The sequence below is a fragment of the Saprolegnia parasitica genome (genome assembly GCF_000151545.1).
Source record: "Saprolegnia parasitica CBS 223.65 unplaced genomic scaffold supercont2.11, whole genome shotgun sequence".
Classification (NCBI taxonomy): domain Eukaryota; phylum Oomycota; class Saprolegniomycetes; order Saprolegniales; family Saprolegniaceae; genus Saprolegnia; species Saprolegnia parasitica.
In genome coordinates this window covers 36,459-56,005 of record NW_012156405.1, presented here as the reverse complement: position 1 = coordinate 56,005, position 19,547 = coordinate 36,459, and the positions used below count along the sequence as shown (strand labels likewise).

The 19,547-nt window shown below is 58.2% G+C and overlaps 12 protein-coding genes across 12 annotated transcripts; 6 read left to right on the top strand and 6 right to left on the bottom strand.

The window, feature by feature from the left end:
* The first annotated feature begins 3 nt into the window (after positions 1-3).
* On the top strand, positions 4-1,574 carry SPRG_04147 (hypothetical protein). The gene is made up of 4 exons (XM_012342753.1): positions 4-741; positions 788-1,168; positions 1,218-1,415; positions 1,467-1,574. The coding sequence occupies exons 1-4, from the start codon at positions 88-90 to the stop codon at positions 1,533-1,535; spliced, it is 1,302 nt and encodes a 433-aa protein (XP_012198143.1). The 5' UTR covers positions 4-87; the 3' UTR covers positions 1,536-1,574.
* Positions 1,575-1,852: 278 nt separating this feature from the next.
* On the bottom strand, positions 1,853-3,514 carry SPRG_04146 (hypothetical protein; the record flags this gene model as incomplete). The annotated part of the gene is made up of 2 exons (XM_012342752.1): positions 3,221-3,514; positions 1,853-3,169 (listed from the first exon to the last, which is right to left on the bottom strand). The coding sequence occupies exons 1-2, from the start codon at positions 3,509-3,511 to the stop codon at positions 1,853-1,855; spliced, it is 1,608 nt and encodes a 535-aa protein (XP_012198142.1). The 5' UTR covers positions 3,512-3,514.
* A 995-nt stretch (positions 3,515-4,509) lies between these two features.
* Positions 4,510-5,656, top strand: SPRG_04145 (hypothetical protein; the record flags this gene model as incomplete). The annotated part of the gene is made up of 4 exons (XM_012342751.1): positions 4,510-4,850; positions 4,896-4,992; positions 5,039-5,211; positions 5,258-5,656. 4 exons carry the CDS (start codon positions 4,510-4,512, stop codon positions 5,637-5,639), a joined length of 993 nt encoding a protein of 330 aa, XP_012198141.1. The 3' UTR covers positions 5,640-5,656.
* Positions 5,590-6,131, bottom strand: SPRG_04144 (hypothetical protein; the record flags this gene model as incomplete). Its single annotated transcript, XM_012342750.1, has 2 exons — positions 5,590-6,042; positions 6,088-6,131. The coding sequence occupies 2 exons, from the start codon at positions 6,129-6,131 to the stop codon at positions 5,646-5,648; spliced, it is 441 nt and encodes a 146-aa protein (XP_012198140.1). The 3' UTR covers positions 5,590-5,645.
* Positions 6,132-6,672: 541 nt separating this feature from the next.
* Positions 6,673-6,922, top strand: SPRG_04143 (hypothetical protein; the record flags this gene model as incomplete). The annotated part of the gene is made up of 2 exons (XM_012342749.1): positions 6,673-6,747; positions 6,800-6,922. 2 exons carry the CDS (start codon positions 6,673-6,675, stop codon positions 6,920-6,922), a joined length of 198 nt encoding a protein of 65 aa, XP_012198139.1.
* Positions 6,923-7,511: 589 nt separating this feature from the next.
* Positions 7,512-8,384, bottom strand: SPRG_04142 (hypothetical protein; the record flags this gene model as incomplete). The annotated part of the gene is made up of 4 exons (XM_012342748.1): positions 7,512-7,724; positions 7,779-7,978; positions 8,032-8,257; positions 8,312-8,384. The coding sequence occupies 4 exons, from the start codon at positions 8,382-8,384 to the stop codon at positions 7,600-7,602; spliced, it is 624 nt and encodes a 207-aa protein (XP_012198138.1). The 3' UTR covers positions 7,512-7,599.
* Positions 8,385-8,445: 61 nt separating this feature from the next.
* Positions 8,446-9,485, top strand: SPRG_04141 (hypothetical protein). The gene is made up of 6 exons (XM_012342747.1): positions 8,446-8,658; positions 8,702-8,800; positions 8,853-8,963; positions 9,011-9,169; positions 9,220-9,283; positions 9,326-9,485. Exons 1-6 carry the CDS (start codon positions 8,503-8,505, stop codon positions 9,472-9,474), a joined length of 738 nt encoding a protein of 245 aa, XP_012198137.1. The 5' UTR covers positions 8,446-8,502; the 3' UTR covers positions 9,475-9,485.
* Positions 9,486-9,756: 271 nt separating this feature from the next.
* Positions 9,757-10,994, top strand: SPRG_04140 (hypothetical protein; the record flags this gene model as incomplete). The annotated part of the gene is made up of 5 exons (XM_012342746.1): positions 9,757-9,909; positions 9,962-10,057; positions 10,103-10,267; positions 10,313-10,545; positions 10,595-10,994. The coding sequence occupies 5 exons, from the start codon at positions 9,757-9,759 to the stop codon at positions 10,992-10,994; spliced, it is 1,047 nt and encodes a 348-aa protein (XP_012198136.1).
* Positions 10,995-11,034: 40 nt separating this feature from the next.
* SPRG_04139 (hypothetical protein) lies at positions 11,035-14,536 on the bottom strand (the record flags this gene model as incomplete). The annotated part of the gene is made up of 17 exons (XM_012342745.1): positions 14,426-14,536; positions 14,254-14,383; positions 14,067-14,209; positions 13,797-14,018; positions 13,523-13,747; positions 13,199-13,474; positions 13,094-13,157; positions 12,912-13,039; positions 12,701-12,866; positions 12,367-12,651; positions 11,991-12,317; positions 11,840-11,947; positions 11,628-11,786; positions 11,553-11,580; positions 11,339-11,503; positions 11,198-11,292; positions 11,035-11,157 (listed from the first exon to the last, which is right to left on the bottom strand). Exons 1-17 carry the CDS (start codon positions 14,494-14,496, stop codon positions 11,035-11,037), a joined length of 2,715 nt encoding a protein of 904 aa, XP_012198135.1. The 5' UTR covers positions 14,497-14,536.
* Positions 14,537-14,765: 229 nt separating this feature from the next.
* SPRG_04138 (hypothetical protein) lies at positions 14,766-16,142 on the bottom strand (the record flags this gene model as incomplete). The annotated part of the gene is made up of 3 exons (XM_012342744.1): positions 15,579-16,142; positions 15,233-15,533; positions 14,766-15,183 (listed from the first exon to the last, which is right to left on the bottom strand). Exons 1-3 carry the CDS (start codon positions 16,111-16,113, stop codon positions 14,766-14,768), a joined length of 1,254 nt encoding a protein of 417 aa, XP_012198134.1. The 5' UTR covers positions 16,114-16,142.
* A 398-nt stretch (positions 16,143-16,540) lies between these two features.
* Positions 16,541-17,301, top strand: SPRG_04137 (hypothetical protein). The gene has a single exon (XM_012342743.1). It carries the CDS (start codon positions 16,592-16,594, stop codon positions 17,240-17,242), a length of 651 nt encoding a protein of 216 aa, XP_012198133.1. The 5' UTR covers positions 16,541-16,591; the 3' UTR covers positions 17,243-17,301.
* Positions 17,302-17,360: 59 nt separating this feature from the next.
* SPRG_04136 (hypothetical protein) lies at positions 17,361-18,979 on the bottom strand (the record flags this gene model as incomplete). The annotated part of the gene is made up of 7 exons (XM_012342742.1): positions 18,905-18,979; positions 18,732-18,860; positions 18,617-18,685; positions 18,447-18,570; positions 18,117-18,405; positions 17,875-18,076; positions 17,361-17,816 (listed from the first exon to the last, which is right to left on the bottom strand). Exons 1-7 carry the CDS (start codon positions 18,962-18,964, stop codon positions 17,361-17,363), a joined length of 1,329 nt encoding a protein of 442 aa, XP_012198132.1. The 5' UTR covers positions 18,965-18,979.
* Positions 18,980-19,547: the final 568 nt, after the last annotated feature.

Genomic DNA, 19,547 nt, shown 5'->3' with positions numbered 1-19,547 from the left:
TGAGCGCAAGCGGTTCGGCCCACTCGGCTGGAACATCCCGTACGCGTTCAACGACACGGACTACGACATTTCGCGCGCGCAGCTCGAATGTTTTTGGATTTCTACGAAGTCGTGCCATACCGCGTGCTCTGCGTCATGACGTCGGTCGTCAACTATGGCGGACGCGTCACGGACGACAAGGACATGCGCACGATTGACGTGATCCTCGAAGGTTTCTTCAACGAGAAGATCCTGCTGGACAATTACGCCTTCTCGACCAGCGGCACGTACAAGTCGATCCCGGTGTCGAACCCGCAAGCCCCGAGCGCGACACTCAACCACTACCTCTCGTACATTGACGGTCTCCCGCTCAACCCGGACCCGGAAGTCTTTGGCATGCACGAGAACGCCAACATTACGTGCGCGATCGCCGAGACCTTCAACAACTTTGATATTATTCTGAGTCTCCAGCCGCGCATGAGCTCCGGTGGCGGCCAAAGCCAAGAGATGATCATCGAGCTTCAAGCAAAAGAGATCGAGTCCAAGCTCCCGCCGCTTTTCGACATTGAATTTATCAGCGTCCGGTACCCCGTCATGTACGAGGAGTCGATGAACACGGTCTTGGTCCAAGAAGCCCAGCGCTACAACAATCTACTTTCCGTCATGAAGACGTCGTTGCCGCTGCTTCAGCGCGCGCTGAAAGGACTCGTTGTCATGTCGGCCGAACTCGAAACTATGTCGACGTGCATCTTCAACCAAAAGGTACGCGATTTACAATCCAACGGCGTGCAATACGACAGCTCGCTAGGTGCCACCTCTCTGGGAGCGCAAGGCGTATCCGTCGCTCAAAGCACTCAATCCCTGGGTCGATGAGCTCCTTGAGCGGCTCAGGTTTGTCACCAACTGGGTCGCAGACGGCATCCCGCCCGTGCTGTGGATGTCGGGGTTTTTCTTTCCCCAAGGTTTCCTCACGGGCATTCTGCAAAACCACGCGCGCGGCTTCAACATCCCGATCGACACGTTGTCGTGGGACTTTATCATGCACCCAGACCCCGTCGACACGATCATCGTCAAGCCCGTCGAAGGTGGTTGCTACACATACGGGCTCTTCATCGAAGGCGCTCGGTGGGACTACCAGCGCAAGTCGCTCGTGGACCCCAACCCGAAGGAGCTCTTTTCCAAGATGCCGGTGCGTCGTGGCCGTACTGCAAAATGATATGGAACAAATGATGGCGTAGGTGATTCACTTGATGCCAATTCGGAGCCGACAAGCGCCACAGAGTGGCATTTACCGCTGCCCCGTGTACAAGATTCTGACACGAACAGGAACCCTCTCGACAACGGGCCACTCGACCAACTTTGTCATGTGGATCGAGATTCCGTCCGACAAGGACACGATCTGGCGCAACTCGCTTGTCTCGGAGACCAACCTGCAGGTAGACTCTTCCTGCAACGGCGGACCTCGAGGCAATCTGTATGCGCTCTAGGTGCAATTCGCCGACCAAGACTACTGGATCAAGGCTGGCGTGGCGTGTTTCCTCTCGTTGCGCTATTAAGATCATATCCTATTGTACATACGACAACTCATGTTGCGTCACGGCGAGTGCTCGCATAGCGGAATGAAAGTGGGGGCCTCAAAATAGAGCGGGGGCCGCTCCAACCCCAGCCCTGCCAAAAGCCGAGAGCTGAGAGATCTGTCCTTGCGATTCAAGCAAAACCATTAAGAATTCCCTCGCATTTCACTTGGGTATTATTCCCGGATGTTTATGGCCTTAGTATCATGTTGGAAGAAGATCATCGGAGGAGAAAGATGGACAATTTTCAGGACACTACATTTTTGTACAACATTGCACACGACGAGAATACTTGGCGCTCATGCAGCCGATGCTGGCGTTGCCGACAGCTTGGACGGTCGACGCAAGACGGGCTTGACGGCCATGCCGTTGGTCGGGAAGAGCGAGATGCCAAGCGCAAACGTCGGGTCTTTCTCGTCGAGGATGTCGAATCGGAGGTGTCCGTAGAGCTTGCAGAGAATGAACTTTGTCTGGAGCATCGCGATGCGCTGGCCGACGCACTTGCGCTTTCCAGCGTTAAAGACGGGGTACTCAAAATCGGTGGGCGAGAACCCGTGCTCAAGCCAGCGCTCGGGCTCGAACACATCGGGGTTACGCCACCGGGTCGGATCCCGGTTCATAACAAACGGCGAAAACTCGACATTGACACCCGCGGGGACGAACGTGCCATCGGGCAGCACGTCGTCCGCGACGGCCGCCTTGAGTTCGAGCGGCGTCGGGGGGAAGAGCCGCCACGTCTCCTTCATGACGGCCTCCATGTACACGAGGCTGCCCATTGACTCGTAGTCGACACTCGAGACCGCATCGACTTCGGCCAAGAGCTTGGCTTCGACTGCCGGGTGGCGACTCACGCAGTAGAGGATCCAGAGGAGGCCGCTCGCAACCGTCTCGCGCCCCGCCAAGAGCACCGTCATCATCGTGTCGCGCACGACCGTGTCGCTGAGCTCGAGAAGGCCGCGGCGCTGCTGGTCGAGCAGCTGCGAGAGCACATCGACCGCACCTGGTGTCAATGGCGCGGCCTTGCGCTCTGCAATGAGCGCATACAGAGCCGCGTCGATTTGTCCCACGACGGTCCGGAGCCGGGCTTCGGACGGCAAGATCGCGCCTGCAAACTTGTACCACGGGCGCGTGAAGCGGTTGGCGGTGATTGCCCCCGCCTCGCGGAAGAGCCCGTGAAAGGCGTCGGTGGTCATCTCCTCTGGCACGTGGCGCCCAAACCCGATGCGGAAGGCGATCGTGGTCGTCAGCGTGAGCAGCGTCGTCTCGAGGTTGACCGTGTCGTGGCGGCGCGCGGCGGCGTCGAGCCGGCCAAGCGCGTCATCGGCAGCGTCGACAAACACCGAGTCCATGTATTTCCGGAAGGAGTTGACGGAAAACATGTTGGCCATGAGCTTGCGCTGGCACGCCCAGAGCGGCGAGTCGGGGTTGATGGCAAAGATCGATTGCCCCATCACTTCTTTGCACACGTCTTGGATGATCTGTGGCTTGACGTAGTTGCTGCAGTTGGTGCTGAGAATGTGTTCAATGTTGCACGGCTTGTTGGTCACGATCGAGCCGTTCATGACCACGTCGACGCGAATCGCATACGTGGGCCCGTAGACGGCAGCCAAGTGGCGCTACATACGCACGCTGAGCTGTCATGGTCAAAAAGTGAATGGTAGTAGTACCTTCCAGAGGTGCAGGTCGTGCATGTGTTGGCCGAGCTGGAGCAAGTTGCCAAGAAGCGGAAGCCCCGGGGGGCCGGGCAGGCTCCGTAGCGCGCTGGCGATGCGACGCTTTTGCGCCATCATGGCCCACGTGCGCGGGAGGCAATGGAGGCTCAGCGCGACCACCGCGATCGCAACCAGTGTCCGGAGGAGGAGAACGTCCAGTCGGACATCGCTGGGGGCAAGTGTCTTCAAGAAATCGCACTGACAGTAAGTAATTGCATCGTGAAGGTTCGCGTTGATCGTGGCCATCGTGGCGAATTGAATACTGCTGCACGAGACGTACGACGCGGCCGAATTTGCTATTTGATCGACTTCAGACGGAGAGGCCATTACATACGAGAGAAGTGCCGGAGCATGATATCGTCGTCCCTATTTACAGTATGAGTCCCTTGCCGATGGTCGCCTGCTCCTCGCCATAAGCATGACACGCTCGGACGGGCGAGATACTCAAAATCACATGTTGTCGATCCAAAATGGCACCACGTTTTGTGGCTGGGACAAGACAGGGGTGGTGACCTCGCGATCGATACTAGCACGCTTGCACAATGAGTTTATGGTATGTTGATGCTTTTCATGAACTTGTGCTGATCGGGTCGACCGGTCACCAATCAGTCACACCAGCGCGCCCAATCCATGGCTCGTTGAGCTTCAAGACTTTAAGATCGCTACCTTGCTCTTTGCTTCTCGTGCACAGCATTGTCTGATCAAAACAAAGAAATCCCTTCAAGAAACGTGAGCTCGCGATGCGCGTTGTCGCAAAAAGCTTGGGGTGTTGCGCCCTGGGCACCTGCCCCTTGCTGTCGCGAGGAAGCCGGTCGATAGGTCGACATGTATCATTTACGCTTGGGCTTCGAGATTTTTGGCGGGAATATGAGACGCGCAGCTACCTTGCAGACAGAGCCCCCGCCCTTTCAAGAGATTTGGTCGCGCTTCGAAACATAGTTCCCCACTTGGCAAAGTCAAAGAAAACAGCTTGTCGCGCGACGGAGCGGCAGCAGCCTCACGCAGCGCCCTCAAATCACCTGAAATACTCATCTCGAACATAAGGTCAGTCGCTGCACATCACAGTTCAGACAAAACGCAAGGGATAGGGCCGCTGTCGGAATCGCCCAAAAGATACCGTTTCAGCCAATCGGTGGGCACTGATAGCCCCATTCCATTGGCTGAAATGACAGTGGCTTGACAAATTCAAAGCATGGGCTGAGACGCCAGCAATTCAGCCAATCGTATCACTTGATCAAAGTGGCATGGCGAACGACGAAGACAGTGCTTGGGATGAGCGGCTGGCGCTGTGGCAGGAAAAGCTCGGGACCTTGCGCAGCCAAGTCCTCGTGAGCGCGCTCGAGCGAACAGCGATCGATGCTGTGGGCGGCGGCGCGCTCTTCCTCGGTGGCGTCTCGCTGACCCACCTCGGCATGTACGTCCTACGTATCTCGGTCGCGATGCCGGTCTTGCCGAGCCTGCTCGGTGGCCTTGGTGTGGCGTCTTCAAGCGCCATGGCCGGTGCATTTTGCCTTCGCCATGGCTCGACCGAGCCGACACCGCTCCAGCTTACGGCGGCCGCTACGTCGGGGCTCCTTCTCTTCCGGTGCCAGTGCCACTGTAGGGCTTCGTGATGATCACGCAACGGTAGGCTTCTTGGCGGTCGGTTCCGTGCGCTTGCTCCGAGCGACTTTCGCCATCCCGGTGCGTTTGGTCACGCCCGCATCTCGCTTCCTGCCACAATCGAAGTATCGTTGGATGCTGCTATTGGCGCTGTGAACTGAGTATATCTAGTATGCCGACGGGAATGCGCGGGCCGTCATTCAAAGCTTTGGCCGCCTCTACGGCTGCCACACGTGTGGCACGAAGCGGTCCAAGTACCACGCCGACCACATGCCACCGGTGCTCGTCGCCAAGGCCGAGAACGCGCGCGTATGGGCCAAACTCTTTGGTCCCGTGACCCAGCGGTGCCTACATCCTTTACCAAAACACTTGCTCATCTCTCTGGGCTAGCTATTATCCGCAGTGCGAAAGCTGCTCCAACACCCAAGGCGCGTTGGTCAAGAAGAACGCTAAGCAGCTCAAACTCCATCTCACCGAGCTCCGGGCCTACCACTGGACGGGCTTTTGGATGGTGCTCTTTGGCGCGAGTGGTCTCGGCGGCTTTTTTGCACAAGCCTCCGACGAGGCGCCGTCGGTCGTTGAGCATGTCGTGGCGCAGGCAACCGACGCTGTCCAGAAACCGCTTCTGTTGGTGTTGCGGGACCGGGAGGCCCGGCTGCGCGAGCGACGGCAGACCGAGACGAACAAAGAAGCGCGGCAAGCCATTGACGACGAGCTCGCGACGATTCGAGCGCGGAAAGCCGACATTAAAAAGGCCGCTCGGCGCAACTAACATCGTCTAAGGCATCGACGTCATGTATGCGCGCCAGTCGCCGCTGGCGACGCGCTCCTTTGCCTTCTCGAGAGGAATCTTGCAGTAGTAGACCCACGCGTCAATGGGACCTCCGTCCGTTGGATGCACTTGGACACGGACGCGGTCGTACTCGTTACTCGGGTCGTTCGGGCCAAAATACTCTTCGAGTGCGTCTAAATCCGCAAGAAGCTGGTCGTACTCGATAGGATCGTCGGCCGTCAAGAGCTCGCCATAGACGCAGTCGGCAGACGACGAGGCGTAGAGGCCCGGGTACCCGTACGCAAAGTGATACAAGGCCGCACCCTCGACGTAGGCGCGGTCGTGCAGGAAGCGCAGGCTGGAGAAGCCACGCACGTGCTTGTCGTAGTTGCGGAAGCCCTTCCTGCAGCAGCCATGAGAACATGATGTCTACTGCAGATCTATGTACATGAGCGTGCCATAGACAAAGAACGGCAGGCGCGGGGCAGCCATTTCAGCATCTGCCATTCTAACATAAAATTCGGCAATGGCATGTCGCCGATCTGCCATTTCGGCATCTGCCATTCTGAAACATATCATTCGGCATTCTAATTCAGCATGTCACCTTATATTCGGCAGAATTCTGTTCGCCCAGGATTTATCCGGAGAGCAGTATTCGGATTGGATGTGACTGCTCTGCGCTCCTCGGCTGTGTGTTGCCGACTTTTGGAGTTTAAAACAAAGTCTCTTGTTTCGTACTAGATGTATAGAGAATGTCTCGGGGAGTCCAAAAATGCAAGTATGGTGCTCGTAGCGTGTCTGCAGCGTGCGATAGTCGAGTTTATGCTTCCCGCGCTGGTCGACTGATACATTGATACACTGATACTCCATTGTCAGTATCAGTTTTCACCAATTTGATCTACGCATAGTGCAGGCTGTACGCACGTTATGGGTACCATTCTTTTGTTTTTGGGCTTCCTGTGTCACCTGCTATTCATACACACCGTCGGCGCGCCCCTGTCGTGCTGCGAGATGATGCTCGTGCCCCAAAAAAATGGGCTGCAGCGTCACTGACACGGTCCACGGCGACATTGATCCGACGCGCATGCCTGTCAACGACCGCGGCGAGGTGGGCTACTGCGGCCGTCCACCTTTATCGGCTACGTCATCACGATGCCAAGACCAAGAAGGTGGTCGATGAAGTGGGCTGGCTGCGCTCGGGCGACATTGGCGTCTGGATGTTTCATGGCCGCCTCAAGAGTGCCCACCGCAAGACGAACATCTTCAAGCGCTTGCAGGCGTGACCCCCAATATTTTGAGAACGTCATCACGAGCAACGTGTACGTCACCCAGTCGTTCGGCATCTCGCTCCATGCCGTCCTTGTCAGTATTCTTGTACCCAAAGAAACCGAGAGCGAAGCGCTCGCCAAGTCGATCATCATCTCGGAAACACTTCAAAAGCTCTTCGCGAACCGCAAGATCAACGAGGTGAGGTGGTTCTCAAGGACATTGTGACTGTCGGTACGAAGCAAGGGTTTTGAGTGCCGCATCCAGACCCGTTCGCGGACAAGAACGACGACCTCGGTGACGCCGACACCCGAAATCAAGCGCAACGGACTTCGAGAGAGGTGATGTGCAAGAACGTCCATCGGTAGTAAGCATGCGTGTATTCAACTGTTCAGTATGAGTGCACGATCGCGGTGTCTTTTGAATCGTTGTGGGTAGTAGATGCTCGTAGGCACGCGTCGTCACGTCGCGTGGCCGAGAAGTGAGCTACCCAGCGCTAAAGCTGACATGAAGCGTGGACCATGCTGCAAGCAACTAGGTCACATAACGTGCTTTTGCAGAGGAGCGCAACGACTTGCTCTCTGTAGTTAAGCTATAGGGATCTTGTCGAAGCCAAACGCCGACCTGCAGACGACTACGTAGACTGTAGATGGGGCATCGTCGAGATGACGTTGTGAGTAGTTTAATAGAACCCTCAGGAGCTTTCCTGCATGAGCTCAATGCGGCGCATGGCAGCAAGGCGTCGCTTCTCTCGGCGCACCTCCATGTCTTCGTCCGTGTCGGTGCTGGGTGCAGTGCCACGGAGCGAGATGCCCGAGCCTACGCCATCCTCCACATGAGCATGAACGCGTCGTACATCGCACGCTATCGGACCGCCAAACGACGTGTACGAGGCCCGCGGGGTGTTGGCGGTTGTAGGTGTCGAGTCGGCCTCGACTGGCGCTTGACCTGTGAGCTCGCGCGGCAAGAGACAGCTCAAGAACGACCCGAGGTACGCCATGCGGTTCACGTAAGCTGGAATCGGAACGCCAAGGAGTCGTAGACAAAGCTCGTTGGAAAATGTGTTGCAGTTCCTAGCGCCAATAGAGCACGATGAGCCCGCCACGTAGCAGATCGATGCATGTACTTTGTCAGGAGGTTGTACTGATGGCCTTGAAACTCGGACCGCAGCTCGTCGAGGACTTGTCGAGCGTCGTTGGACGAGCCTTCAAAGTAGCCCATGGGAATGGACTCGCGGAAGACGGCGCCGTCGGCCTGCTTGGGCCGGCACGTGAAGATGCCTGCGCCGCCGGCGAACGAGTACTCGTCGCCGGCGATATCGACGCCCGAGTGGAAGGCCCCAAGGCCGAGGCCTACATACCGCCACGCTCTGATGATGGGCCTTCACATACCGCACGTCAACTTACCATGGGTGTACGCATTCGCCTCCATGAGGTCGTACACGTTGAGGATCACGGCCGTCTTCCCCTTCTTCGCCATGGTTCTCTTGATCCAAAACGAAATCAAGCTGGCTACCGAAAACCTCTAGCAACAAATACAAACCTCAAGTTTCCTGTGACAATCGATCGCGCCTGTCCAAGATCCATTCCGCTGCCCGATGGTCCGACAAGTGACGCTCTCGGTGCAAGGCAGCTCGGTCGTGCTTGGCCCCAAGGGTAAAGCCATCGGTCTCTACCACCTGCAATTGCAGGACGGAGGACGCGTGCGCTCGACGCAGGCCCGCTACAGCCTCCTTCGCCGCCACATCTTTGACGTCCGCCCCATTTCCACCGTCAAGTCCTCACAACGATGTGTAGGTCTGCAGTGGATACCCATGGGTTCTAGACGTGTTTCCTCGCAAGAAGCCTCTGCAACATGCTTGGAGCACACTGGTCATGGTCGAACGCGAGCACCAAGTACATACTGTCGATCCCTAGTCGATATTGTCGCGGACAATGTATGATGTAGCTGGCGCACTGCTGCGCTCAGATCTCGCGCATTCACTTTACAAACGAGAGCATTGAGCAGCTACACCAGTTTTTTGACCATGCGGACAGCGTCTCTGCGTCCTACGCCACCGTTCGATGACATCCCTTTCGAGGCGGCTCTATACGTGTGCTGCGTAGACGGACCGCACCGCCAATGACAACAATGACGCGCCCCAAGTGGATGCCGACGAGCCCGGTGACGTCGTGTGCGTCAGAAAGCTCAACGCAGCGATGCTTCAGCTCTTTCCCGATCTCGATCTGGCCGCGCCACGGCCACCGCGCCACGTTCCCGCCAAGGTACTGTTCCATATACATAGTAAGGTTTGGCACGCTGACGTGAACCGCAGCCGCACGAACCTGCACGCCATGCGAATCATCTCGACGCCAGCCATGCACATCGCTTTACGCCCAGTACGTCGAGCGTGTGGTCATGGCAACAAATGCTCCATGTAGGCAACCAGGACCACCATGGAAACGTGCGTGGGTACGAGACGTGGCAGGCCGCCCCGCTCGCCATGGCCGAGTTTGACCCGGACGAGCTCATTGCGATTCTTCGGCAACACGTCGACGAGCAATTAGCAAACCATAGCAGCGCTCTCTAGAATGAACCATAGCAGTGCTCTCTCGAATGTTATATAGCTCGAGTGACGTTGGCGTTGAACTACTGGATGTTAGCCCATGATGTTGGCTGCATCGCGTAAACTGTGACGGTCACGGTCGGTTGATTGCGTCGCCACGCAAAATATTGACATAGACCACGGGCGAGTCGGTGCACGCAACACGAAAGGGCGTCGTGGGTTTCAAGGTCGTTATTCGCTCGTTTCTATCCGGCGCAACGGACGCTTGCGTTGTTTCTAAGCTTAGATTGTTGCATTCCCGAGCCGATGCGCCAAGTGCTACTGAGTCTTACGGGGCACTCGACAGCGACGTCGGCGTCCGGCCGCAGCGTCGAGCTCTACCACGTCGCGTTCAAGGACGGCGACAAGACGCGCAAGATCCAAGCCCGCCACAAGACTCTGCGCCAGCACCTCAAGCCCGTACATGTTCATTCGGACTTTTGTTCTAGCAAGTACAACACTCACACCGTAGATTCTCGAGATGGAGTGTCTCTCGGCGCCGCTGCCTCGCAAATTTCTACTCAAAGGCTCAAGCCACGACCAGGTCGTGCGGGAGCGGCTGCGATGCGTACGTACGCAGAGAGAATCGAGTTCGCTGCATACCAGCTCGTAGTTTCGACGCATCTTTGTCGACCTCTCGGCCAAGCACGTGTCCGAGTCGACGGTCGCGCTTCTGCACCGTCTCATGGACGCGAGCGCGGTGACGTCCGCCAAGATTATGGCGCCGAAAACGTCCCAGAACCGCGTCGATCCGACCGACAGCAGCGGCCCCCGCATGGTAGACTTGTCTCTCTGCAACGACGCCCGACACACTGCCTTGTAGCCAAACGAGTTGCTACCAAACAACCAAAAGTCCAGTCGCGAGAGCTCGTCGTCGTCCCTGGACCGAGAACGCAGCGCGTCGTTTAGCCATATTGATGAGAGTACAATGCTGGGCGACAACAACTACGAAGAGAGGAGCAGCAGCCGGTTGAACCCCCAGCCACTCAAGCCGCACCAGGCCAAGATGGCCCTTGTCGAGAGCGACCGCCTCTTCTTTGCACGTGCCCCGACACCGTACAAAGGCATCATAGCTTTCTTTCTCTCCTATCAGCAACTTCTGTAGGACGCTAAATCGTCCGACATTGCCCATGGACGACGAGGATGAGGCGTACATCCAAAACCTCGCGACAACCATGATGTCGCGACTCCGAGCCAAGTCGCCGCCGCCACGGCACGCAAGCCCGTTGCGCCAGGCGCAGAGTGAACCGTGGCTGCCCATCGAGCCTCTCGACCGCCAGCGCGATGCATGGCGCACCGCCCAGCGATTCCTCGACGAAGCCAACGACGTCGACGAAGCGTTCATCAAGGACATGTGCGCAGAGCACTTTCCACACGTGTACACCGAGTCGTCGAACGCCGCCGCGCGGGACACGTCCAAGCAGTCGGAGCAGCGTCTCATGGGCTACCTTCCCCATGTCCGGCCGACCAAGGTGTCGCCCATGCGTCGCAACATGACGTATTGACTACATTTGATGATGCTGTACAAACAGAAGTGTCTTTGTATCATGGATGTTTCATGCGCGGCGAGAGTTTGCGTGCGAGTGGCATCGCGCGCGGCGTCTTAGCTTCTTCCTCATGATTGTCTTTCATAAAGGTCAAGATGCGCGCAAACACCTCGAACGTCACCTACACTGCGTGACGAGGACGCTCGTAGAGCGAGTCGTACCGTGTCGTCGTAGGCCTCTGAGTACGTCTCGATGGCGCCGTTGACGTCGGCCTGGCTCACACCAAAGCCCAGCGCATGCACGAGTGCTCGCCGCGCTGGCATGCATCGCATGAGGCGACACTCGAACAGCATCGTACGTACTCTGCACACGGTTTAGGCGGCCGTTGGACTCGGTGTCGGCGTGCGAAAAGGCGGTGAGAAGGAGTTCGTACTCGTCGTCCACGTTGACATCGAGGTCGTCGCGCGAGTCGGCGTCGCTGTCGTCCGAGTGCATGCCGGGGTAGTGCGCCTCGTCGTCGTCGTCATCTACACACGTTGCTCGGATATCGTACTACTAGATAAAACGGAATTCCACCGTCTTCGTCGTCTTCCTCGTTTTCCACCTAAGGAATATGCATCAAGGCTCGGCCTTGACATGGTCATGTCGTACCTCTTTGAGCGTCGTCATGGCCGCGGACGGCTCGTGCCCCGCCTCCTCGAGCGCCGAGTTGAGCTTGGCCAAGCGTTCGCGTTCGCGTTTCTTGAGGCGCTCGGCCTTGAGCCGCGCGCGCGTCGCTTTGTACGCTGCCGCAATCTTCTTTTCCATCGCCTAGTCCTCCGTGCGTGCAGCAGGACTCTTCCAACCGAGATAGATGCGCGTACGTGCGCCTGGGCCCGCGTCTCTTCGTCCCGCGGGTCCATGACCGCGTACTGGTCCTTTGTGAGCTCTCGATTGGCAGCCCACGCGTTCCAGGCTGAGAGCGCGTCAACCTACAAACCATTTCCACTACCGTACGAAAGTGTGCTACCGTACCATCGATTGAAACTGCGCAGCGTCCAACGGCACGATCTCGCGCAAACGCCGCACCAAGCTCACGGCGAGCGGGCGCAGCGGTACGGTATTGTGTAGCTGCTGCAAGAGCAACGCACTGGCCCGTGCCGGGATCTTTACCGCCGCCAAAATGGCCGCCCGCTCGCTCGAGTCGGCGACAGCGACCGGTTCGAACGGTCCCAAGCCGTGTGTAAACACGTGCAGCTTGTTGTCATTGCTAGCACCGACGGCAATGCTAGGCACTCGCTCGATCCGGGCGTCCCGGCGCTCGAGTGCGAGGTAGTCGTCAACGTCCATTGGTCGAAGCACCTACACGCAACCAAACAATCCACGTGCTTGGAACGTATCGAGCTGCTACCTCGACGCCCGTGCCGTCGCCCTGCAGAATAAGCAAGAACGGCTGCAGCGGATCGTTGACGACGGCGTTGGCAGCAATTGGGTCGACGCCAAAGTTCGCGCAGTCGCTCGGCGAGACAACGCCCGCGAGGTCGACCTGGAGCACCGGCGGGTGCTTGCCGTCGCCGATCGTCAAGTCAAAATGGTTGTGTTCGTGGTCACTCATGCGGAGACTGCCGTTGACGCAGTCAAAGTAGTAGGCGCCGCTGGACGAGTCGGGCTCTTCTTCATCATCCCGTGCCGCCTTCTACAAACGATGCAAATATCAACATGATACTTCGTTGAAGACAGCGTACCCGTGGATACGACGAGGTGGCGAGCGACCGCGGGCGAAACTCGACGAGACCATTGTCTTGGGCAATCACGATCGTGCCATCCGGTTTGCGCAGACGCAGGATACCGTGGACAGACGCGATGACGCGCGTGTCGTAGTCGACTTCAATCGTCGTCCCATCGTCCAACCTACGCAGGCGATGCGATGCGGCGTACGCGACTACTCGAACGAACCGCACGACGCTGCGCGTGCGAATGCCGCCCTTGGTGACGGCAATCTTCATGCCCTCGGCGTGCCGCTGCGCCGTAAGGTTGACGTCCACATCGATGCTCACTTCGGCGTAGCCCTCTTTGCGCACAATCTGCACGTGATTTGTCGCCATGACGTATCGCATCTACTCCATGTATCGTCCTACCACGTGGCTGTTGCTGCCGTTGCCGAGCATTTGAGTCCCGTCGGCGTGCTGCGTCAAGTACGACCTATGCGGCATGAGCCCATGGAGAGCCCTGTGGAGGCACACCCGTTGACGTGCGTGACGGTGACGACGCCGTCGCCGCGGTGCGCAATCACCGCTTTCGACTCGGGGTCGACCTCGAGCGCGATGGGCACAGACGCTGGCGGCGGCGTCTTCTTGGCGTGCGCAGCGATTGCATAGACGCTCCCGCCCTCATCGACCGTCCAGAACGCGTCGGCGGCACTCGCCCGCTTCCCGACGTGGCCGTTGGCGTACATGATGACCTGGCTGCCGTCGGTGCGGGAGCTAATGACAGTCCCTCGACCGAGCACGACACGGCGTCTAGCGTTGGCCAAGTGAATTGCAATCGACCGAATAGGGATGACGTACGTCTCGTGCTGGTTGGGCGCGCTGACATGGCCCGTCCGATTGGCGTACTCTTGCTGAATGCTGCCGTCCGACGAGATGGAGACAACGAGGCCGGACGAAAGTGTCATCGTCAAGAGGATCGTCCGGTCGCTTTGGCGCGCAATCGTCAAATGGGATGCATCTTCAAACGTTGCGTGAAAGTTCATGGCGAACCCGGCGCTGCTTGGACGCAGACCAAAGTGGTGCCTAGCCCCACTTGTCCAAACGACGTGCTCTCCACGAACGACGATCTCACCAGTCTTTATACACCGTCAGCCACGTTGTGGCATGCGGCGCTTCGGTGACGCGGATGACAGCATGGTCCGACGGAAAGAACGAGTGCGTCACTTCACGTACGCTTTCGAGTTCGGCATGGGAGAGGCTGACGCACGCTCCGAGCGCCATCACCGTGCGCGGCGTCAAGTACGCGCGCGGCAAGAGTGTCTCGGCTTCCCACTCACTAAATGGCGGACGGTACCTAGCATACCGGGCTTGTCGTCACCCAATTTCATGGCCGCACGCGTACCGGACCCAGTCGATGGCTGCCCATCTATCTGTGCACGTTCTGCCTTGCGGCGTTGCAATGTGTCCCGCGACGAGGAGAGAGTCATCCGGCGCATAGTAGCGTTTGAGCAGTACGGCATTGAGGCCAACAAGTGCTGCGAGCCGCTACATCAAACGCGTAAGTATGAAGGTACCGCGCTTCGGCGAACCTGCGGCAAGACGTGCTTGGGCAAGTGCTCCATGTAGGTTCGGTCCCGGAGCTTGCGCTCCCACTTGTGGCCCAGCATGGTTTCAAACTCGAGCAGCTTGCGCGTATAGTGCACGTCGTGCATCGACAACCTACACGCCGTCGCGCGTGATGGGATCGGTGAATGGAAGTACCCATGAAACTGCATCAGCTCCGTGTCCTGGACACCTCGCTCGACAAGACTGAGCGTCGGCGCAACCGGCATGCCCTTTCGACCCTGGAAACCCACGCCCGGGAGATCGCTGAGTAGCCACATCTCCTTCTCAATTTCATCCAAGCTCTTGCCTACAACAGCTGCATGAGCTTCAATGCACCGGCGACTAGCCGCCAACCGAGCAGCACGCGTGGCTCGCCGGACCGATAACACTCGGGCTTGGAGTTGTAGAGATGCAGAGCTTGCATCAAGCGCACCCGGGCGACGTCGCCATGGTCGACGAATTGAGGTAACATCGTCGCTGCTTTCTAGCACCAAGATCATGTCAAGCGGTTCCATGCTGACGTGCGTACTGTCGGTGGCGGTGCGACGCGCCGGTCCTTGGAGCTGACGCGAAAGATCGATTCCTTCATGGCCATAAGGATGCCCGCGACGCCGACGCTCGGCTCGTAAATCGGGTCCAGAAGCTCGTTGTAGGTGCGCAAGAGTTGCTCGAGGGGGCGGCCCGGCACTTCGTATGGTACGTCGACGATGTTGACCGTACTGAGCCACTGCTTGAACGCACATTTCGCGACCGCAATGTCCGTGAGCATCTGCTTGAGCTCCTTTGTCAGCGTCACCATCGTGCGAGGCTCGCCCGCCTCGGTCGCGCAGTGCAGTGTCGAAAACGAAAAGTCCGTCCACTCGACTCCGCCGACGGCCGCCGCCGCCACGAGATCCTTGTGCAGCTTGCCTTCTCTACGTACCACGTTCAATGCAAACGTTCTCACTGCGAATAGAAGCGTACCCAGGTAGCTCGACGGGGACCTCGACCACCGGCGCCGCGACGACGGGTGCGACGACGTCAGGTTCGGGCGACGGTGACGGCGCTTTCTGCTTGCCGCCTTTGGCAGGAAGCTTGGCCGGTGGTTCAACAAGCTTGGACTCGGGAACGACGGGCTTGGGGAGCTCTTCTGGCGCTAGCACGACGGGCGACGGTCGCAGCGTCGCGCGGAGTGGAAAGACCACGGACACGACGCTGTCGACGAGCGCCGAGAGCGCAACGCCCTTGGGCCCCTCGGTGCCTGTCATCTTGTAGGTAATGAGACCTACAGTGTCAGCATGATGACGAGCACGAAACTGCAGAGGCGGACCGCGCACTTCGGCGACCGACGCCGGGTAGTCGAAGAGGACATAAATGTGCGAAGGCGCGCCGTCGCGGGCGTCGTGCTCCAGCGCCGCTTGAGCTGCACTCAGCATGTCATCGTCGACGCAATCCGTGGGAGGCATTGTAATCGCATCGACTGGCGCTGCCACCGTCATGGCCTGGCCTCTGGCCGAGTCGACCATGGTCCCTCGGCTGGACGCGAGCCGAACGTCGCGGTCCAAGACCGCGGGGACTTTCTGCTTGCTCACAAACTTGGCAGCGTTGGCTTGGACGTACTCGGTGCGATCCTTCTCAATGAGCGCGTGGAACGCACCAGCGAGGACGTCGGCAGGTGCATGGTCCTTGAAGTTGCCGAGGTCGGTGCGGGTGACAACCTTGAAGACACTGCGCTCGCGGGGCGTGAGAGCGCCACTGAGCACGTCCTGGAGTCGATCGAGACAGGCCTTCTCGTCCTTGGTGGCGCCACTGAGGAGCAACACTACATACGGGCGCCATGGCAGCGGCTTGCGCTCGGCCTCCATGTGCGATCTTGCGCAACCTTTCGGGCTCCTGCCACTGTGAATTAGGACTTTTCCAAAAACAGCGAGTTTAAAATCGCTTATTCAGTACACAAACTAGGATAGAAGAACCACTGATAGTCTTTTGCACTCTCACCACAGCGTTCGGCCTTGTTATCTTCCGATATCACGTAGCCTTGCCTGCAAGACCACAAAGAGACTGGCTATGGATGCAAGACGTGGAGTGGATACGCAGTTGTACTGTGCATTGTGAACGCGGACCTTGGATGGAGCTTGGACTGCGAGGCAGGTGTGTACTTTTTACGCGAATTCAGTGAGGCTGTACGAGACCGTACAAGCTTTCGTACACGTACAAAAGCTGGTATTGAACAGTATGCAGATACCTTACATTGCGCGTACATTCGTACAGACCGTACATACCTATATGATCGGGTTGGGCTTTGTGGTCTTGAGCTTCCTCTGCGTGGCAACGACGACGACGATGGCGACGACGACGACGGCGACATGCGCGCGGGCAGGTGTTATCTGGCTGCATGGCCTCGGCGACTCGGGCGCCGGCTGGACCTTCCTCCAGGACGAGCTCTCGTCATTGCGCCATATCACGTGGAAGTTCCCGAACGCTCCCAACCGCCCCGTGTACCTCGCGGGCGGCCAGCGCATGCCTGCGTGGTTCGACCTCAAGGACATTCCTGTCGCGCCCAACTCAGTGCGCGAAGAGACGCTCGACGGTATCCTCGACTCTGTCGCGACGGTGCGCGCGCTCGTGCAGGAGCTGCAAGCCGAGGGCATTCCGGCCGAGCGCATCGTCATTGGCGGCTTCAGCCAAGGCGCTTGCACGGCTGTGCTGGCGGGCCTCCTTAGCGACGCGCCCATTGCTGGCATCGTGGCCTTTAGTGGCTGGCTCCCGCACGAAGATTTTCTTGTGTCGCTGCCGACGTCGTCGCGCCCCGTGCTCGTCGCGCATGGCACCTCGGACGACAAGGTCGCGTACCCGCTCGGCAAAGGGTTGGCCGACCGTCTCTCGAGCCTCGGCCACACGACCACGTTCAAGACATACCCTGGCATGGGCCACACGGCGTCCATGGAAGAAATCGCCGACCTCCGTCAATGGTTGCACACCGTCTTGCCATGATGCATCGCGCTGGCCTTTCCACCTTCAACAGAAATAATCATCACACAATGGATCGCTGTTATTCGTGTCGTGTTGCTTCGAGGGCTCTACAACTCGCAGCACACGGCCTCTTGACGCGCTACCGGTCGTCGACGTCGTCGTCGTCTTGGACGGACTCGGCGCTGTGCTCGCTGAGAGGATGCATGGCGGGGACCGGCGCGTCGTGGAAGATGTCGCGAATGTCCTCTTTGGTCACATCATCATGGGGCACGATCGGCGTCGTCGGCAGCGGAAACGCTTTTGCATACAGTAAGCTCAAGACGCGCTCTTGGGACAGAAGGACCTCGATCACGCGCTGGCGGTCCGCACCCGAGAGCGTCGTTCCGAGCACATGCATCGGCTCGAGGTGTCGGATGGCGCTGGGATCTGTGATCTGCGCTTTCACGTCTTCCACGCACTGCTTAAGAAACATCGAGAGCTCTGTGTGCGTTTGGAGGTCGGCCGTATACGCCGAGCGCACTTGCCGTAAATTGCGCCTCTCGACTTCGAGAACCCGCTTGAGCCGCTTGATGATTTCCTTGTATCGGTTGTCCACCTACTCATATACATCCATATCTATACCTGTGTATTGCATCATGTCTAGGCAATCGAACCTCGGGCACGTTGGGCGTGAGGCCACCGGCAGACGACGCGCGAGGGGGCGCCATGGAGGGCAGCGACCCCGCGCCGGACGCTTTGGATTTGTCGGATTTGACGCTAGTACCGCGCTTGATAGCGGGCATCTCGTCGCCGAGCGGGCCTTCTTCCTTGAGGCGGCTATTCTCGTTGAGCGCGTCCGTGAGCTCTTTTCGTAGCCTATTTGATTCTTAGCGGGCAATAGGATTGCTTGCCGTACCGAACGTTGTCCTTCTTGACGCTGACGAGTTGCCGGACGAGGAACTCGCGGTCGTTTTCCTGCATCGAGAACTGTGTCTTGAGCCGCTGGTTCTCGCGCGTGAGGCTTTGGTTGAGCCGATCGAGGCGGTCGGCCATCTCCTTTGTCCACTCGACCTCGGTCTCGAGCTGCTTGCTCTTGTCGATCCACGCCGACGCGCCGTCGTCCGTTTTGTTCTTCTCCGTCTCGAGCTCTTCTTGGACGCTGTAGAGCCGCGCGCGGAACGCCCGCAGCAAGTCCTTTTCTTGCTCTGCACACAATCGATGGCGTGGCCATGCAGCTTCAATATACCTTGCAGAATTTTGCCCGTGCGCTCTTGGACCTGGGCGATGCTGCCGAGAATGTTCTTGTGCACTTGCCGCAGCGAACTCATCGTGTCTTCATGGGACGCGCTTGACACCTTCTTGGCCTTGGCCTACCCTTATTATGTCAATGGCCATGGCTAGCCATCGTACGACTACCTCGGTCAGGAGCTTCTCGAGCTCTTCAATGCGCACTTGGTACTGTCGTTCGCGGCGCACGTAGCTCTCCTACGCTCCGTGCAGAGCGGCGAAGGGCAGGTGTCGTCATTTCTACCTGTCGCCGAGCCAAGTCTTGCTCGAGCTTTTCGACGACGCTCCGCATGTAGTCTTCATCGTCCGGGTCGAGGTGCGCGTTCTCGTTGCCACCGAGGCCGAGCAGCTGCTTGTGCTTGTCATCAGCCACCTAGTACGCTCCATGCTGATGGTATCGCGGTCATGGTAAAGCACCTCGTACGACTTGGTCGGCTTGCGCGCGAGCCTGGACCCTCTCGCCGTCGCCTTGCGCATCTCCAGCTCTCGCGCTATAAATAGCAATAGCAATAGCTTTAGTCGTATTTCCAATCCCCCGCTTCGATCCCTCGCGCCTATTCATTCTCTCACCGTATTTCACCTCATGTCACTCGCCTCCGAGCGCCCTCCAACCCCTTGTCGTACCGGTAGGATCGACACCCATCGAGACTCGAGTCTCTGTATTTCCAACTTCTTGACGCGATGATTGACAAGCATACGCAACCCGAAACGGTCGACAGCCACCTGCTACAAGGTGTAATGTGGAGGTGGATGACACTATGCATGCATCGCAAGGCAGCGACATACCGAGCGATTGGCATTCTAATAGCAATGCACGCAAGGGTCAGCGCTGGTAATAGTTAGGTACACTTGCTGCAAGCGGCCAACTCGGATTCGGTGGAATCGAATGGATCTGGCTCAAAACGGCTACGATCTTGTGAACCTTCGAAAATCCACACCGTGGGTTGTACGAAACATTTGTATACTGGCCGTGCTACACTTGGGGTTTGTATGGGTGGCGTCGAATGTTTGTTGGCAAACCTCGCAGACTTGATGTTTGCCCTTGGTTTCGATGGATTCA

What these genes read in the sequence shown, in the direction of transcription:
- SPRG_04147 (XM_012342753.1), top strand. Translation starts at nt 88, where the DNA reads ATGTTTTTGGATTTCTACGAAGTCGTGCCATACCGCGTGCTCTGCGTC. An exon ending in CGTGCATCTTCAACCAAAAG is followed by an intron (nt 742 to 787) that starts GTACGCGATTTA and finishes ACAGCTCGCTAG; the next exon opens with GTGCCACCTCTCTGGGAGCG. An exon ending in TCTCGGAGACCAACCTGCAG is followed by an intron (nt 1,416 to 1,466) that starts GTAGACTCTTCC and finishes TATGCGCTCTAG; the next exon opens with GTGCAATTCGCCGACCAAGA.
- SPRG_04141 (XM_012342747.1), top strand. Translation starts at nt 8,503, where the DNA reads ATGGTCCGACAAGTGACGCTCTCGGTGCAAGGCAGCTCGGTCGTGCTT. An exon ending in CGCGCCACGTTCCCGCCAAG is followed by an intron (nt 9,170 to 9,219) that starts GTACTGTTCCAT and finishes CGTGAACCGCAG; the next exon opens with CCGCACGAACCTGCACGCCA. An exon ending in TGCACATCGCTTTACGCCCA is followed by an intron (nt 9,284 to 9,325) that starts GTACGTCGAGCG and finishes TGCTCCATGTAG; the next exon opens with GCAACCAGGACCACCATGGA.
- SPRG_04137 (XM_012342743.1), top strand. Translation starts at nt 16,592, where the DNA reads ATGGCGACGACGACGACGGCGACATGCGCGCGGGCAGGTGTTATCTGG.